Raw genomic sequence first — 17,606 nt, 5'->3', positions numbered from 1 at the left:
AATGCTTACTATGTTAATATTACAGCGCTATGCCTTGACTAGACTGTACCAACGGTCCTAACGGCTCATTACGATAGCAAACTCCCACTGAAATGCAGAGCACGGGGGAAGCCGGGAGCTTCCTGCTGTCATACAGCCCTTATTTAGGGGAATTTTTGGGGGCATGGCGAAGGAATAAAACCATGATGTTTGTTTTTTACCATGTAAACCACACAACAGCTCAGGACATTGCAGATTTTAGCTATAACGGCTTATTTTGAATGATCGCGCTGTCTATGTCTATGGAGTAGCCGTATTGTTTTCCACCCAAAGGGGGCGTGGTCACGAGAGTTCCGTCCAGATGACGTATTGCCGACCTGATGTATCTAGTGGTGAAAGTTCTAGAATGCAACGCTCCCCGGGTAACCCCGCCCCTTTCGAATAATAACATGGCGGCGCACATGCCGTGGTCCATGGTATGGAGAAATATGGAGATAATTATATGAGACTCTTTCTAAGAGGGTAAAACAAATCTAAAAAAAAATTCAGCTAGGCCCTATTATACACTAAATTGAATGTACTTATGGATATTATAATTATTTTCTACCAAGTCTGCTATGAAATTTTTTTTTCACACTGCAGGTTTAAATGACTGAATACAGCCATATGCATATAATATGTGCTGATTTCATGTTTTGTGAAGGTTTTGATTATGTTGACTATAGTTTAATAAGTAGCACATACAATTGTTGAGTGGTAAAATGGAACACAGGTCATATTGATGAAACACAAATCCCAAATAAAAGTTAAAAACACCTGTGCTTGCCTTGAATGTGAATATTTGTTGCTGTTGGCTGCTTCTCAGCTGCCGCATGACAGGACAGGACGTCCATTACACACATTAGTATAAATGGGTCAAGTGTCAGTGCTGCAGTTCTTGATTTTTTTTTATCGCACTAAAGAAAAATTTGGTGTTCATTGGTGCCAACAACTGGACTGTTCAGCAGTGTGTGGTAGAAAATGCTCATAATTTGTCACACATTGTTTTTTCTTACCAAGTGCCACATAAACAGGCATATTATAAATAGTCATCAAAATACAGAGTTAAGGAAAGACCATTCCCCAAGTCAGTGGCCTGTTTTCTAAAAATATTAATTGTAGAATTGGCTTTTGTTACCGTACATTATGTAGAATTGGCTTTTGTTACCGTACATTATCTAACTAGGATGCAGCTGTGATTTGTTGCACATTCTGTAAAACATTTTTAAACCCTTGAATAACATCTGTTTTGGTCTTTCATGAAAGGACATGGATAATGGTTCATTCGATTTTGAATGTTATTTTCGATTTATACAAAAAGAAACAGAAAGTAAACATACGTACATTCAAGAAGGAAATTTACACAAAACAATTAATGTAATGAAAGCTTACAATATCCCGACCTTACAGAAATTGTTAATACTAAAATAATAACTTATAAGCAATAACTTTTGAAAGAAAAAAGCTGGCACTCAATGTCTGACTGCCTGAGGCATAACCCACTTCTCACAAAGAGTTCAACTCATCAACAAAGAAAAATAATTCACATATTGAGTTGTGTTAATATCACACAAGGATCGCTGTGTGCTTTTATAAAATAAAAACTTACAGTATAAAGACATCAGTGTAAATATGCATATTATGAGCTACTCAGTATTATGGTTTATGTTTGCCGTAGTGGCAAAGTGATGACATCTTGATCAGCAAATCTGAGCTAAGGAAAAGTTTATGTTGGACTGCCAGTCGTATGTTCGGCGAATAGCCTCAAACTTCTCGATGAGGGATTCGAATGATGGCCGCTCTGCTGGTACAGCAGCCCAACACTGCTCCATTAAGACCTTAACCTGTAAAAAAAAGAAAGAAAAAAAAGATAAATTAATTATGAAAATATCAGGCACCTCCTAATGCCAAAGAGAAGTAAATTTTTTTTATATCTTACCTCATGTGGGCATTCTTTTGGACAAGGCAATCGCAGTTGTTTCTCCAACAGTTTTATGAGTACCACCATAGTCATCTGTCCCTGGGTTGCCTCCATCATTTCAAAGAACTTCTATAAAAACATAAAAAGGAGTACACATTGCATTACACATGGAATCAAAATGTACTTGATCAGCCTCCCAATGAAAATAAATGCTTGTTGTAAGAGACCGGTGATGACATACTGTTGGAGGGCTTTGGCGAGGGTCACAGCGGGTCAGGATCTCATACAATGTCACGCCGAAGGACCAAATGTCTGAGGAAAAGGAAAATTTACTCTCCTTCAAGCACTCAATGGCATACCTATACAGCAAAACAAGGACGAGAAAAAAAACAGTTAAGTGGACAAAACCTTGGAACAAAGCATTGAATAACACTATCAAGTGCTAGATGAACTCACCAGAACACTGGACTGTCCCCATCCTCACGGACACGATAGTAGATATCGCCTTCGGGGATGTATTTCGTGAGGCCAAAGTCTCCGATCTTCACCAAACTGTCATTTTTCACTAGGACATTACGGGCAGCAAGGTCTCGGTGGACATATCGCTTTGAGTGCAGGTACTCCATACCCTTAAGAAGAGAACAACAAAAATAAGAACTGTATACAATTACTGAGAGGGGGTAAAATATGGATTTAAAGTTTCACTTCAAGACTTGAAATGTCTATTTCTATGGTTTGCAGTTTTTGTCCATGCTGCATATGGTAGCCAATGTCTGTCTGTCTGTCGGTCTGTCTGTCCACCACTTGGATCCCTGACTTAACATCCAGCTCCATTACAAGGTTCGAATTTATGGTTTAGAGCAAACAAACATCCAATAGTTTAAACATCTATTGGAGGAATTGTCAAAAATATTAGTGGACATAGTATAATAGTATATGCTCCGTTAAGGCTGATTTGTAATAACATTAATGATCCTGAATGTTTTCAGGTCGAAGTTTCAAATAGTCTAATACTTTGATTTATCAAATACCTGCAAAACTACTGATAATCCCAACATCCTCAGCCATACTTTGTGTTGAGTGCCGATGGGAGCTGATGTATGCATGCTAACACATAAGATGGCAGCAAAAAATATACCAGCAAAACACCAGCATGTTAGCATCGTCACTGTGAGCAGTTTAGTAGGCTGACATAAGCATTCACAGTACAGCCTCATAGAAGGTGTAGTATCCTTGATAAAACGATGATATTAAATATTAAGTATCATGAACAACAACAAAAAAGTGCTACAAAGTGATATGTGTTGGATTATCTTCTCAAGGAAATGTCAAGTGTATTCAGGTTTTCATATTGTACACAGAACAAGGAGAACACAACCAGACATCTCTGCAGTTTGCACACAGCATAGGGAAAACTGTCATATCAAGTGAAAATGTGGATGAATAGCACATACTACTACAAAACCACCTAAACTCACCTGACAGATCTGCTGAGCAAACATAAGGCACTGGGGCATACCCCGTTTACATTTGGGAAGGTAGTCTCTCAGACTCCCCAGAGGAAGGAACTCCATTATTAGCTGCAGCACTTGTCCGCCTGTCAATAGACAATGCAACAGTGCTATTATTCTCTTAAACCCTTTGCTTTTCAATGGAAAGAATGACCTGCTGCCTATCCTGGAGCTCAACACACTGTGATGCTCAGCACGTGGTATGTTAAAAGCTCAACAAAAATGATGTAGCAATGCAAATAATATTGCACTTTTAATAGATTTTCAATATCTACAAAGGAACCAACCACTGAGCACCGTAAGCTAAGAGAGTATTGAGCATTTAGGTTAGGGTTTGACACAGTGTATTGACCTGTATATTTAAATAAGCATATCTGAAGCAGACAGATGAGACCTCACCCAGCTCAGAACAGCAGCCCTTGTATTTCACGATGTTGTTGTGATAAAGGGACTTCAGGATCTCAATCTCCTTCATCCAGCCGTCGGGCACATGACCGTTCTCCTGTTTCAAAGCCTTCACAGCGACGCGCTCTCCTGTGCCGTCGTTGGCCGGGTCATACAGGTAGAGCGTCACCTTTCCAAAGTGACCCTGGAGACAGAATAATGAGCAGGGAGTTATCCTCCAATGTACAGCAAAATGAAAACTACTGCCGATGTATTTGTGACCGACCTCCCCCAAGTCCCGCATCTTTTTCAGGTAGCGTTTGTGGAACATGCTAGGGTCTGCGTCAGGGAGCGCTTCACTGGGGGATATATCAGGATCTGTGTGCAGGAAAAACAAAAACAAAAACATTATTAAATGCAAGTAGATGTGCTGAAAGAAAAAAAAGTAAGGTGAGCAAGTAAAGACCCACTTTTGTTCATGATTTCCGTGAGCTCTCTGAGCACAGTGAGGAACGAAGGCCTCTCCAAGGGCTCGTAGGTCAAACACATGCTGATGAAGCTGGCCAGTTCCTGTGACGTTGGTTCAGCTAGACGACCCTTTTGCTGATAAAAGCGCTCTTTCTGTTGGGGGGGGGGGGGCAAAGGTCGACAGTGTTGGAATTCAGAAGGCCAAAATAGGCAGGTGCAGCTTGTGGACTGTTGGGGAGAGGAAATAAAGGGCCTACCTCAGACAATGTGCTGCCACTCAGGGGCAGATCGCCGTTGTTGCAGATTTCCAGCAGCGTGACACCAAAGCTCCACTGGTCAGCAGCATTGCCAATGGAACCGCTGTCGACACACTCTGGGGCAATCCACGGTATGCGCTCGAGACGCTCTGCAGCACAGGATAACGATGATAATAATAACGACGGAAGTTAAATCTGGTTAAACTTAGTTTAGCTGTTGCAAATAGAGGCTCTATATTTTTGTAGGTAAGCTTTAATCAATTCAATGCTAAAAGTTCTACATCTGGGGAATAATTCTTTAAATAATCTACAAAGTCTGTTTCCTATGTGTGTTCAATGTCAACAGCTACAAATATCAAGTCCAACCAGGATGATCAAAAGAAAACACCTCAGAGGTTTGAGAGTGTTTTTTTATTTATTTTTTCTCTGATAGTCTTAAACAGCCGATATTAAATAACAACTTCGAGACACACACACAGGAAATAGGTCACACAAAGTGGTCAGGCTGAAGCTTCCTGTTTTGCTATATCTGATAGAAATGAGGCAGAGAGCTGTACACAAAGTACAGAACAACAACCTGAAGTTGAAAAAGTGAAAAGTGAGCTGCTGGTTACTGACTGACCTTCCCTTGAAAGGACACTCAGGGCGATTCCTGGGTCACTCAGCTTGACGAAAGGAGTGGTGCCATGCTCCAGACCACACCTGGCCACCAGAATGTTCTTCGCACAGACGTTTCCATGAACCAGCCGGTTGGTCTCCTATAATGATGGAAAAACACACTGGTATTAACTGTGTGGGTTCTTAAAATGTGTTAATACTCAAACTATAAACGCAATCAGTAATTGCACTTGCACCACTTATCTTAAAAGTTTTGTCTGAATATTTCAGTTCCTGCCTTTCAGATGAGACTTAAACTCACAAGATAATTGAGGGCACTGGCAAGTTGTTTAGCGACGATGAATTTCCACTGAGGAGTCACTGAGGCCTTTCTTTGGCGAAGGAAGACATCCAAAGGTCCAAACTCCACAAATTCTTCCGCCATGATGTCTGCAAAAGGTAGAAGCAAAGCCTGAGAGGGTCCGTACTCTACCTCGCAGTACAGTCACAGAACATGCATACATGAAAAAGTGTAAACAAATTGAAAACAGGTTACATGTGCTTGTGCTCATCTGCGTCACAGTTGACATGCATTTGACTGTGAAAGCACTGTTCGTGCATGTAATTGGGGAACTACCAAATGAGGAAGTCAGGAGACCTAACAGAATAGGTGTGAGTGTGTGAAGCTGGGCCGGGTTATTGTGCTTACTTTCAGATCCTTTTACCAATACACCGTGCACAAACACCAGGTGACTGTGGGATACCTGGCTCATGAAACTCGCCGTCTCATAAAATGCCTGAGAGAGACAAAAAGTAAGAACGTTGAAAGAGCAGTTAGATCAAGAGTGAGGATGATAGCATTTTTATTTTTATTTTTTTACACAAACTTCGGCATACTGCTACTTTGACTGTTCTTTTAGCGATGGTCTTCATGAATGCAAGGACCACAAGGCTTACCAGTGCAATATCTTTATGGCTTGGGTCTAGAATCTTGAGAAGCACTTTGATCCCTTCTTTGCGGTCAGTGGAGCTGTTGTTGTTGTACTCGTCATGCTCATCGTTTTGTCCTCCGCCTCGCTCCAGCAGACGTCCCGAGTAGATGTTAGTCCTGGTCCCGCAGCCTAAATGCTGTTTCTGTTCATAAACACAAAGCCCCGCTGGTCAGTCACAGAGCTCACACCGCAAACACGACACCATGTGGGGGCTTTCATGATCGAAACCCATTGCTTAATACTGTTGTTTTGATTGGAAACATTTAGTTTTTTAATAATTCAAAATACATTGTTACTGAGTACATCTATGTCTTATCTTAGACATTATTATTTACAGGACAGAATGATTTTGAGAGGTAAAGCTAAAAAACAAATGGGCAACTGAACTATGGCAACTACAAGGATATGAGATAGCGAGTTACGATAGTCTTTAGTCATGAAGTCAAAGACTATCTGACTCCTTTTTTGTATTTAATGTCCTGCAATATGATGAATTAATATATGATTACTTAATTGTGAAAATTGTGTGCTTTCATGTATGTATACAGTATGTGTGTTATGTTATGTTGTGTTTGTCTTGTGAATAAAGAACATGAAATTAAAAGAACACCACACCATGTCAGGTGTAAGAGGGCGAAAGTGGGTCTCATTACCTTTACAATTTCTCTGTCCTTGATCTGGTGGAAGCGTAGCTGGGTCAAGTTCAGGGACAAGGAGTCCCTTTGAACACGGCGGTCCACACCTTGCCTCATCACCAGAAGGTTTGACAGCTCTACATCACACAAACATATACACACAAACCTACATAAACTCGGGGCATTAAGCAGCGAAAAAAAGTATATAATCAAACAAGTCCAACGAACACAAACCTCCTTGTCTTGGAAAACAGCATTTTTTAACTGTAAAGCTCTCCGAACCGGACTTGAGTACAAAGTTCTTGAGGCTCTCCATGAGCTCCTTCACAGTGGTGAATTCTCGGTCCCAGCCCTCCAGACTGAACGTTGAACCGTTGTAGTGGATCCGAAACTGCTTGTGGCTTGCCGTCGATCCATTCTAGGAGCGGCAAATCCACATAAACACAGGCGAACATACAGTGGCTGAACAGTTTCAACATCAAAGTGCAGCAGCAATCATTTCCAGAGAGGAGCGTGGGTGTTGTTACTCACCTCCTTTTTGTTCAGGACAGCTAGAATGATGCGGCGATAGTCGAGAGCACTCCATCGGACAAGGTAAGCTCCCTCCTCTGCTGCCTCTTTTTTCAGCTTCAGTAGCACAAAATCGTCACTGGAAAAAAGACCATCAGAGTTGTGATATAACACACTTTGCAGCTTCTCTATGGTTCATTTGTGTCTGTATTGTCACGTGGAAGAGGAGACAACTCACTGCATAGGTCCACCCAGTCCATTTGCCTCACTCAGCACTACCCTTGGGGGAGCCACTTCATGACAAAGATAGTGGTGGGCGTCTGCAGTCAGCCGGTAGTATCCATCTAGGAGGGAGATGAAGGAACGGGCCTCCTGGCTGGAGTTCATCTGAACCTCCTACGTACACATACACAAACACCACAAGCTTAGGATCAGAGCTCCCACCTACAGATACATACAAATTTAATACATACTAAATGCCCGAAGCGTACCGAAATTCAAAGCTCTTATAGTCAGAAATGTGTAAAATTTGAGAATATATGGGAATCTACATACAGAAGAACATAGAACACATTTTAAAGACTGATTGATCCTTACAGTGAGTAACATACAGTTTAGCAATTGGACTAATGTATCACAAGCACATTTACCCATTCAAATAATGTATTCAGCTTTTAAATAAAAGGGTCCACAAGCACTCTCACCATGCATTTATTGTCCTGAGTGCTAATGCACACATTAGGTCCCGCGATGGCTATGTGAGTTACTTCAGGGAAATCACAGAAGGGGATCCATATATCGGGAGTGTTTGCATCCTCTTGGCTGGACTGTTGTTTTGTTTTCCTCATGTAGCTTGTGGGATCATTCCTTAAGTAAGTGTTTGCCTGCGCCTGGGTAAAGAAGGCAGAATGAACACAAAGTACACACACAAAGTAAGCTACACATCATGCCACAGATTAGAGCTTTGAAAACAGGGTCTCCACAGACCTTCTGAATGGACACTTTCCTCCACTGGATCCCCTTGGTGCCACACACTATTATTTCATGTGTGGCGGGAGTTCCGAGGTATTCTTTGGCGACACCCTGCTCATTGGTGGCGTTGAAGTAAGAGCTGCTTCCATTCCCTTCCTCTCTCAGTTCAAGGTGGCACACAGGGAAGGTCTCAGAGCCATAGCGTGGTGCCATGTGTTCCAGAGTCGAGATGTACTTATACATTATCTCATGGGCACCAAGCCGCTCACTGTCCACAGTGTGCTGCTGGAACGTCCGCACAAAGTCTGCAAACACCCGCCGGATCCGGATTTTTGTCAGGAAGTTGGTTTTGGAAATGTATTTGGCGAAAGACTTTGGAATGCAGCGTATGAAGCTGAAAAGGAAAGAAGAAAGACATTTTAATGTTACCTGGATCCAGTAATTCAATTTGATAAGAAAAAGCTTTGATAATACAGGGGAGAAACTGCAATGGGAAAGTAGCATAAAATAGGATAGAGACAATAACAAACCACCCTATTATAAAGAGAGTAATATAATAAATATGCTTTATATCTATTGTCAGGACAAATTAATAGAAACCATTTAACACGCTTGATAACAGATTTAACAGATTTAGGTGCAATAAGTTCACCAACAGCACAGTCTGTACTGTATGTTCACTTCCTCCAAAGTCATTACCTGACTGTTTTGGCGACCTCTTGTAAGGTAGAGCCTGTTTGCACTGCCTGGTGTGAGAGGTGGAGTATAGCCATCCCCAAGCTCTCGTTTCTGAAGCGACTAAGCTCCTCCTCTGACTGAACGTCTTCCATCTGCACTACTTCGTTCACAAATTCATATTTTGCCTTTAGGAGACAAAAGCAGCACAGAGGTTAGACAATAAACCACCGTGAGCATTCGATGAACACACATGAAATCATAAACTTAAGGTAAAGCAGGAACCTGGGAGAATAGGTAGTCCAAGGATGTGATTTCAAGCAGGGGAGTGCCCTTCTGTTCGGTCCCAGATTTGAGGGTATAACGGTTCACGGTTGGCTCCTTCTCATTTAACCCGTGCCAATTCCGAAAGTAAAACCTAGGTACAAGGAAACCAGACAGAACATTTGAATATGCTCAGTGTGTTTCATCTGCCCTCCTCATACTGTAAACACAGGCTGACCTCATGCAGTAGTGGATTACGAGGCCGGAGGGGTCATCTGGACTGAAGACGTGGTTTGGACTGTACCAGCACCGTGAATGTGTATTATACAGGGCAAACAACACATGGCACAGTGGAGTTATACCTGAAGGAATAAACAAGATATTACACATGTATGCTGCAAGCCCACAGGTTAAAATACATGACTTTTTACACAACACAGTATACTGCGTGGGTCTATTGGGAAGAGGCGGTCACTCTCACCTACAGCCTCTGCAGCTGAGATGCACAGCTCCTCAGCTGTGACCTTTCCACTTGTGTGGGACAAATATCTTTCTCCTTCCTTGGTCCAGAAGAGAAGTACATGGATGCCTTGACCCGCAGGAGGGTCACACACAACCGGAAATGCCGCTGGCCTTGAACGCTTGGGCCACCCACTTTGGGACATGGTGGGAACTTGCAAATCACTGACTCACTGATACACAGAAATAGAAACAGAAACGCAAACACACACATCAGTGTATAGCCTACCACAATATGAGCCACTGCTTTGAAACAAAGCACGCACGCACTGAGGCCTACGTAAACAGAAGAGCATTTTAAAGAAACGGAGGCAACACTTTGCGGTTTTCTGTAATAACTAGTTGGCTACTTCTCAATTACACAATGATTCGTATAGAAAACGGAATTATGACAAATAACGATACATAGGCAAACTTAGATAGACCTATAATATTACGTCAGTTTATTGTTAAGGCCTTCTGAACATTTCGTGTAACTTATAACAAATATTGTGTTTACACTATACTGTACAGGGCCATACACCCCAAACAACAAGGCTGTTATTTTAATATAGCCTACCGAGTCACCCAGAGTCCAACATATTTGTCTATTTTTCTTCGGTGTAAGCTATCTGATATCATGACAAGGAAATACACAAACATAGCCTACTATTAGAGGCATATCCGTAAACTTAGTAACACGTGAGCATAGATTGAATATCTTACCATTTAATAGCGAGCTTATGGAGGTGTCACATAAATAGCTGACACGGAAAGATAACCTGACAGCCAGGTTTAATTATCATCAGTTTATTTCGCCCTTCGCCCACTCTCGAGGACTCTCACGAAGTAAAAGCGACGACAGCCTGAGCCCGCTGCTTCCCGAAACCAGAAGTCACTCCCTCCGGTGTTGCACCGAAAGCTGTGACCTGCCAGAATGTGTGAGCCTAGAGGGCGCTGTTCTTATTTCTTATCTGATTTCTGTAGGAATATAACTACCCAGTCTCACAGTGAAATGTTTTAATAATTATGTTGGTCCACAGCTCAAAACATAGTAGTTTTTCAAAAACAGCCCTGCAATGAGAGACTATTACGTTTTTCGCTTCCAATTGAAATGATTGAACAGTGGAAAAAGTAGGCCTATAGCTACACATTTCACTGTGATGGGTAACTGGGTTGGTTATTCTCCTTTAACAAACTGAACATTTCAGTGCCAATGTTGAGAAACTTCAAAAATTTGCGCAATGGACCAACGCTTTTACCATAGATAGCCTAGTATACATAGCCTATATTTCACTATGAGACTGGGTTCTAAGAACAGGGCCCTCTAGGGTCACAGCTTTCGGCGTAACACCGTACACCATGGCGTACACTCCATGGTACACTCACGTACACAAGGGCTAGCCTTTCAAAATAAACGTCAGAGTAGGCCTATGCGTGGAGGCTACTGCCATAGACATTATAAAGGAATAATAATATAATGTCTATGGCTACTGCTGCTTTTCTTCCTGTTTTACGGCTGTTTATCAGAGTATTGGTGCGCAACCATTTTCACCGGAGTTTGGATCAGATACCGTTTATAATCTTAAATCCCTTAATGTACAATGTTCACTTTTTAGACCCTCTAGTAGGCTAGCCTAGGCCTACTGTGTAGTAAAATTCACCCGGGACATTAGAGTCTTAAAAGCACTAGGCTACATAAATAAAAAACATAAAACTCCTTTACATTTATCTCTCACTGAATTCTTTATTTTCATACGTATGAAAGCTGTGACATCAAGTGGGCTAACTCACTAACTTACTTTCAAAATAAAAGCATTGAAAGTAAAAGTACAGATCCCAACCAGAACTAAGCAGCACTTTTGGGCAGTGTTTCACATCACCTAAAGGCAGGATTGTAAGCAATCACTCTCAGGCATGATCTCCCCTTTATCCACTTAATTTGGTTAAACTGTGGATAAAATGTATCCATCAATCATCCCACAGGACTTTTATCTCCCATTTATGTGCAACCAGATGAGCCGCGTTAAGGCTACAACAGACAGCAGAGATAGATTATACAGAGCCAGTGTGAGCAACTATACCCCAGGCCTGAAATCGATATTGTGTTCAATATTGTTTTTGTCTTGTAATGTCTTATGTATACTGAGATGTACTGGAGGCCATAAAACCTATTTACCTTCAGCTCCACCAAATCCCTATGGAGGAGATAATCTCATTGTTATGTACCAAATGCTCTGTTTAACAAAGTAGTTACCACAAGCACCAGTGTCCAAGATGGATCATTGTCTCTCTTCATTCTCTTAGGATGGACATTTTACTTCCAACTTTATGATTTGAAAAAAACCTTTCATGCGCACACTTAGCGTTTTTAGATATAAGCACAACACAATGGTCTTGAGTAGTTGGATATAATTCAACCTTTACTTTAGCAAGTCAGTAGAAAATGTCACTTTGGGGGAAATAACCATCTGAATACATTGGTTGGTCTAAGCCCTAAAAGTAAAAAAAAAAAAAAAAAGTAATTCGGAGAGGACAGAAAAACTAGTGATATGCACAACCTGAAAATGTATAATCGTTTTTCAACTATACAACTGCACAAATTAAGTAGACAGGCTTGTGTGTGTGCACATGCACTCCAATACAAACGGACAGGTGTATACAAAGAAAATGTAAGAGAATACAGCTTAAGTGATGCCAAACAAATTAAAAGACCCAAACACAAGCAGCAGTTTCTTTCCACAAGCAGGGGTTAAGGATTCATCGCCGCTGTGCAGCTAAGTGAACGCACATCCCTAAAGTCTCAGGTAAATACTTATAGAGAAGTTATTTCATTGTTCCTTGGTTGGCAAACTAGTCATACACATAGTGGAGTAGCAATGCAGTGGGTAAGTACATTTGCAGAAACAAACACATCATAGCATCAAAGTTGGTCACTCTTTCTTAGGATCTTCCTGCTCCTGTTTCACTTCCTCATAGGTAGCATCTTCCTCTTTTTCATCCCCATCGTCTGTCTTGGAGTTGGGGACCCAGAGCCCAGAGTCTATGCACCTCTTCATGTGAGCCTTCGCCTCCTAAATTGAGTATAACAAATCGCATTGAATAACACACGCACAAAGTGAGGCAGAAATACACACGTGAATCAGATAACTAAATATTTGCAAGTAACTGCAGCAAAAAAATCTGAGGTTTATCAGAAAAAAACATAAAAACAAAAAGACATAAAAACAAAACAAAACAGCCGGCTCAAATAAAGAAACCTACCGTCGGGTCCAGTTTGGTAATAACCTCTTGTAACATTCCGATGTCCTTGTCATCGAAGCATTTCTGCATCATCTGCAGGTAAGAACATACTTTGTGAGGCATTTTAAAACACAAGAGAAGATAACCGGAGAGAGTCCAGAGGTTCCTGGAAAAAAAAATAATAATAAAAAAAAAAAAAAAAAACTTACAGCTGGCAGGGACTCATACACTTCAACAGGGTCCAGTCCTCCAGGTCCAATGCGCTTTTGTCGCTCCTCCTCCTCGTATTCCTTCATGGCCTTCTCTATGCGGATCTTGGCCCTGCCCTTAACCCGCTCTTTAAATGAGTCCAGCTCGTCATTGAACGCATCCTGGTACTGCTGATCCGCTGTCTGTGAGGGGACACAACATTTGCTTCTTTGGTGGCCACACAAATCAGAATTGCATTCACTTTTACTATTAGTTTGAGCATTTATTAGGGCACTTTCAACACAGGAATCATTTTAAGGAACTCATAGGAGCTAAAAAAAAAAGTGACTTAACACCCACCAAAACTATTGCTTTTGTTGACCTCCCATGAATTAACTTCTTACTCTGCTATTTTGATGTACAGGTGCAACAAAACACATTCCTCTGTGTGGTCAGAGGTTAGACCTTAGAGGGTAGAAGAACACTGCTTTCAAACCTGGTGTTAAATTACTCTTAACTTGTATTTCGACTGGAGAAACCAAGGACTACATTTAGTTTTTGTAAAATGATTCCAGGGTTGGCAGGTGGTCTAGAACTGCAGTCTTTTTGTCCACGTTTACATGTCTCCTTTGAATTGAATTTGTTTTATTAAACTCAAACACCATGCAACAGCAAATACAAAGAACAACAAGATGACTTGGAGTTGTTATTTCCTCAAGTGTGAACATTGCAAATGGCACTTAAAATATTGTGAATGAAATCCTTACAGCAATATGGAAAAGGGACTTTAATGTAGTCCCTGAATTTAGATAATATCTGTTGTTCCCTAGTTCCTGGAATTCTTCTGTGAAACGTTTTGGTCATAAAGGGCTACAAGTTATTTATTTGATTTTATAGCATCCAAACCATGTTACTCACCTTAATCTTGGCAAAGAATTGACGAAAGCATCCACGGGGGTCCACCTTGAGGCTTTTTGCCAATTCTAGAATGAATTGCATTACGATGGTCTGATGAGCCACTTGCCCCATCAAAGCATGTTTCTTCAAAAAGAAAAAAGGGAAACATTTTCAGAATAATGAAAAAACTAACAGTATATTCTGATTTTACAATAAGTGCAGTGTGATATCTATACGAGAGACTCTGCTTTCTAGAGATTACCTCCTCAACTTCAAGGTCAATGCACATGATGACCAGGTAGTTGGCAGTCTCTTCACATACTAAATGAGAGTTGTCAGAGAGGTACTTCTGGCTGTCATCCCAGCGTCGCAGCATGCCTGCAGTATAAACAGCAATGAGGCACAATTGCTACTCTCAAATACCAATAGCCTGTATCATGCTGGGAATAACAATAGTGAATGGATGGCAGCAATCCTTACCGAAATGTTTGATCTCCTTCTCATATTTCTCAACAAAGGTTTTATGCTTTTGCTCCTTCTGTTCTTCAGTCTCTTCAGCGTCATCGACGATGTTAACGACGCTCTACGAAGGAAAGACAGTGGCAGAGAATAATCATTATGCCTGATTCTCTCTCTTGAGAGAGAATGTTGTATAAGACTTAGAAATGTGGGATGTTAAGTTTAACAGATGTGTATTGGAAAATCATAAGAAGAGTCAGATATTAATATTAAAAAGACAGACTTGCACCAAATAAATGAATAATTTTTTTTTTAAATCCATGATTGTCAATAAAAAAACACAATGAAGTGAATTAGTCTCTGATAATATCAGCAATACGATGCCCACTTCCAAGTCAAATTTACCAACCCGCTACATAATCAGCACGAGGTAAGCAAAAAAAGTGTCTGTGTCATGATAGCAGCTAATGCTACTTCTTGAAGAACACTAGCCCCTAACACTTTCCAATAAGAGGCAACAACTGATGCAATAAACTGTTTAAAGGCAGGCGCCCAAAGTGTTTTTAGAAGGTAAAAAGATTTGGATAACACAGAGCCTGCTACCAGGGTAAAAGAAAGTCGCAAGACCATGTATACAAATACTACCTTAAATCATCTGAGAGGGCCAAAAGAACATCCAATGCAATGTTATCTTGCTTTTGAGAACATGCACCTTGAGAGGCATCCTTATGAACCATTAGCGTCAGGAAAGGCATATAGCCAAATTATAACTTTAAAAAGGACTTTATTTTCATTACCAAACTCCCAGAATCTGCTGTATAATGTGAAGACTCTTGCTCCCCTGAACTAAAATCCTTATGGGCCTCACCTTGCTGAAACCTTCTTTACTGAGTGTGTCTACGTTCCATGGCATCTTCTTCTCATCTCGGTTGTGCTCCTCAATCTTCTTGGTCCACTCCCGTTCCTCTTTCTTCAGTTTCTTCTCCTCTGTCTGAGCCTTGCTCAGCTCTGTTTTGGCATCGTCAGTTTTCGAAATGCTCAGCTCTTGTACTTTCTTCTGTGCCTCTGCGAGCTTACGCCGGCATTCACCGAGGGTCTTGGTCATGTCTTCACCTCTTTTCTGGTAATCTTCCATTCGCTCGACACGTGCCTAAAGTAAATTATAACATCATCAGTCAGAAGAAACACAGGTTACATACAGGTGCCCTGTCTAGCTGCAATAACATCAGAATTACCGGGCCGTGGTCCCTAGCTTTTCAACCATGCTAATTCATATGTAATAGATTGCTAGAAGTCTTTAATTGTCGTAGACTTCCGCCATATACCATTTGCTTTTCTCAGATGTGGTGGTGTTAAATTAAAAGTTAAAACATTTCTAGGTTACATCTGTTCGTATGTTAGCAGTTAGCGATTGTATACTGCATCAGTGTACACAGAAACATAGACCAGCTAAAATGAACCTGCGATGTGCACTAATTATAGACTGCTAGGAAAATATTAATCTTAAATCTGTACCTGGTGTCTCCATCTGAAGAGGCTGGGTGTGTCGATGTTGGGGTGGGTGTCATCTTCATCGTCCGACACCTCAATGTGGTCCCACACGCTGTAGTCTATCCTGGACATGACGCCAGCAAGAACCTAACCCAAACAGCGTTAGCTTAGAATATGACTCGGCTAAGTTAGTGAGACAAACGAAGCTAAATCGAGTCTTTAATCAAAAAAGCATACAACACAAAGCCGCTTTACTTTTCAGAAGTGTGTATATGTGTTATATGCAGCGGTTGTCTGGATTTAGCCAAGCCAAACTCGAATAATAGACCTACCTCGCGCGAGCTAGCGAGAAACTGCTACAAATGTCTAGAAAGAATTGCTGCTGCACATTTCCGCTTCACGTCACGCCGTCACTGCGTCACACGCACGTACGGCGCCGGTGTTGTGCCGAGATATGTGTTGCCGAGAATTACATGCACCCATGGACCACTTTTGTTTTGTGATCTGGCAGTCTGTTTCTTGCTTTTGTGCTTGTTACTTTCATAGCAATGTTGTTTTTTGTGCATACTGTCTACCTTCATGTAGGCCTATGTCCGTGGTATTGTGACTATTGTGTCTTTTAGTGTGTATAGGCGTGCTCGTGCTGTTATTGACAAACTGTTGTTGTGTTTATTAGTATTATCAACTTTTAATGTAATCCGTTCGTTATAAGCTTAACCTTTTATGTTTTCTGAGTGACCTCTACCAGGTATAGGGGATGCAAAATAGCATTCTGGCTAATTCTTAACATTATATTAAAATGTTTTCATAGTGTGCATTGTCCCCGTGAAATAAACCTGAAAAAAATGAATCATGAAACTGCCAGTTGATTTCTTAAATAAAACATTTAAAAATGTGTATTCAGAAATATATTTCCCAAATGTTTGAATATTATGCAATTTTGGCAATGTTTAGCTAATTAGGCTTTGTGTAACTTTGCATTTCTTTAAAATCCATAGATGTTGTATAGCCAGAGTTAAACATTTTATTTAATTTTTAAAACAAAATGACATTGGCTCTGCCGAGATTTGCATGCGCATCTATTTCCGAACAGGTGAGAGCTACATCTTTGAAATGTTCAGTGTTGAGCCAAAACATCCCGAAATACAAGCTGGAAAAAGATTTTGATTCTAAAATGTCAGTAAGGAAAACAGGAGGTGCATGCATTATTCGGCAACAGTGATTCTGGCACTGCCGACATTTGCATACACAACCCATTTCAGAACCAAATAATAATCAAATGAAAAATTGGCTTAACAGCTATAACAGTGAATATGGAATATGAAAAATCTCTTGTCACTTTTCTGATGAAACACATTTATTGTGTTAAAATGTATGAGGATCATGTAGTGTGTAGTGCAAATCAACATGTTATCTTTAATATCAAAGTTCACCTTTGTATTAAATTAACTGATGAGCTCAGGTTTATGATGTGCAGAGGTTTACTCTAGGCCTACTGGGATTAATTAAATACATACGGTACATACTTACACATCCTGAGAATAGGATTATTATCTAAATATACAATCTAAAAAAATATAAATCTCTTGTTGATGTTTACCATTCAGTGTGACTGTGTCAGTTGC

General features: G+C 40.7%; 2 protein-coding genes across 3 annotated transcripts; both read right to left on the bottom strand.

The window, feature by feature from the left end:
* Window positions 1-1,315: 1,315 nt before the first annotated feature.
* tyk2 (tyrosine kinase 2) lies at window positions 1,316-10,562 on the bottom strand. Its single transcript, XM_080043513.1, has 24 exons — window positions 10,429-10,562; window positions 9,686-9,896; window positions 9,443-9,566; window positions 9,226-9,358; window positions 8,965-9,128; window positions 8,281-8,659; window positions 7,998-8,183; window positions 7,532-7,689; window positions 7,315-7,432; window positions 7,018-7,201; window positions 6,802-6,920; window positions 6,114-6,290; window positions 5,866-5,953; window positions 5,479-5,606; window positions 5,182-5,317; window positions 4,560-4,708; window positions 4,305-4,455; window positions 4,121-4,212; window positions 3,850-4,039; window positions 3,418-3,536; window positions 2,396-2,568; window positions 2,181-2,298; window positions 1,958-2,068; window positions 1,316-1,862 (listed from the first exon to the last, which is right to left on the bottom strand). The coding sequence occupies exons 2-24, from the start codon at window positions 9,867-9,869 to the stop codon at window positions 1,719-1,721; spliced, it is 3,525 nt and encodes a 1,174-aa protein (XP_079899639.1). The 5' UTR covers window positions 9,870-9,896; window positions 10,429-10,562; the 3' UTR covers window positions 1,316-1,718.
* A 1,545-nt stretch (window positions 10,563-12,107) lies between these two features.
* Window positions 12,108-16,391, bottom strand: LOC307262588 (hsp90 co-chaperone Cdc37). 2 transcript variants are annotated; one of them, XM_080043528.1, is made up of 9 exons: window positions 16,314-16,391; window positions 16,006-16,128; window positions 15,359-15,640; window positions 14,512-14,614; window positions 14,294-14,409; window positions 14,053-14,175; window positions 13,155-13,337; window positions 12,967-13,038; window positions 12,108-12,776 (listed from the first exon to the last, which is right to left on the bottom strand). In XM_080043528.1, exons 2-9 carry the CDS (start codon window positions 16,111-16,113, stop codon window positions 12,636-12,638), a joined length of 1,128 nt encoding a protein of 375 aa, XP_079899654.1. In that variant the 5' UTR covers window positions 16,114-16,128; window positions 16,314-16,391; the 3' UTR covers window positions 12,108-12,635. The 2 variants fall into 2 exon arrangements, with proteins under 2 accessions (XP_079899654.1, XP_079899653.1); XM_080043527.1 differs by having other exon boundaries at window positions 16,006-16,361.
* Between the last annotated feature and the right edge of the window lie 1,215 nt (window positions 16,392-17,606).

This window comes from Ammodytes marinus (assembly GCF_949987685.1).
Source record: "Ammodytes marinus genome assembly, chromosome: 16".
NCBI classification, from domain to species: Eukaryota; Metazoa; Chordata; class Actinopteri; order Uranoscopiformes; family Ammodytidae; genus Ammodytes; species Ammodytes marinus.
The sequence above is the reverse complement of the archived record's forward strand: the minus strand, read 5'-3'. Positions and strand labels throughout refer to the sequence as shown.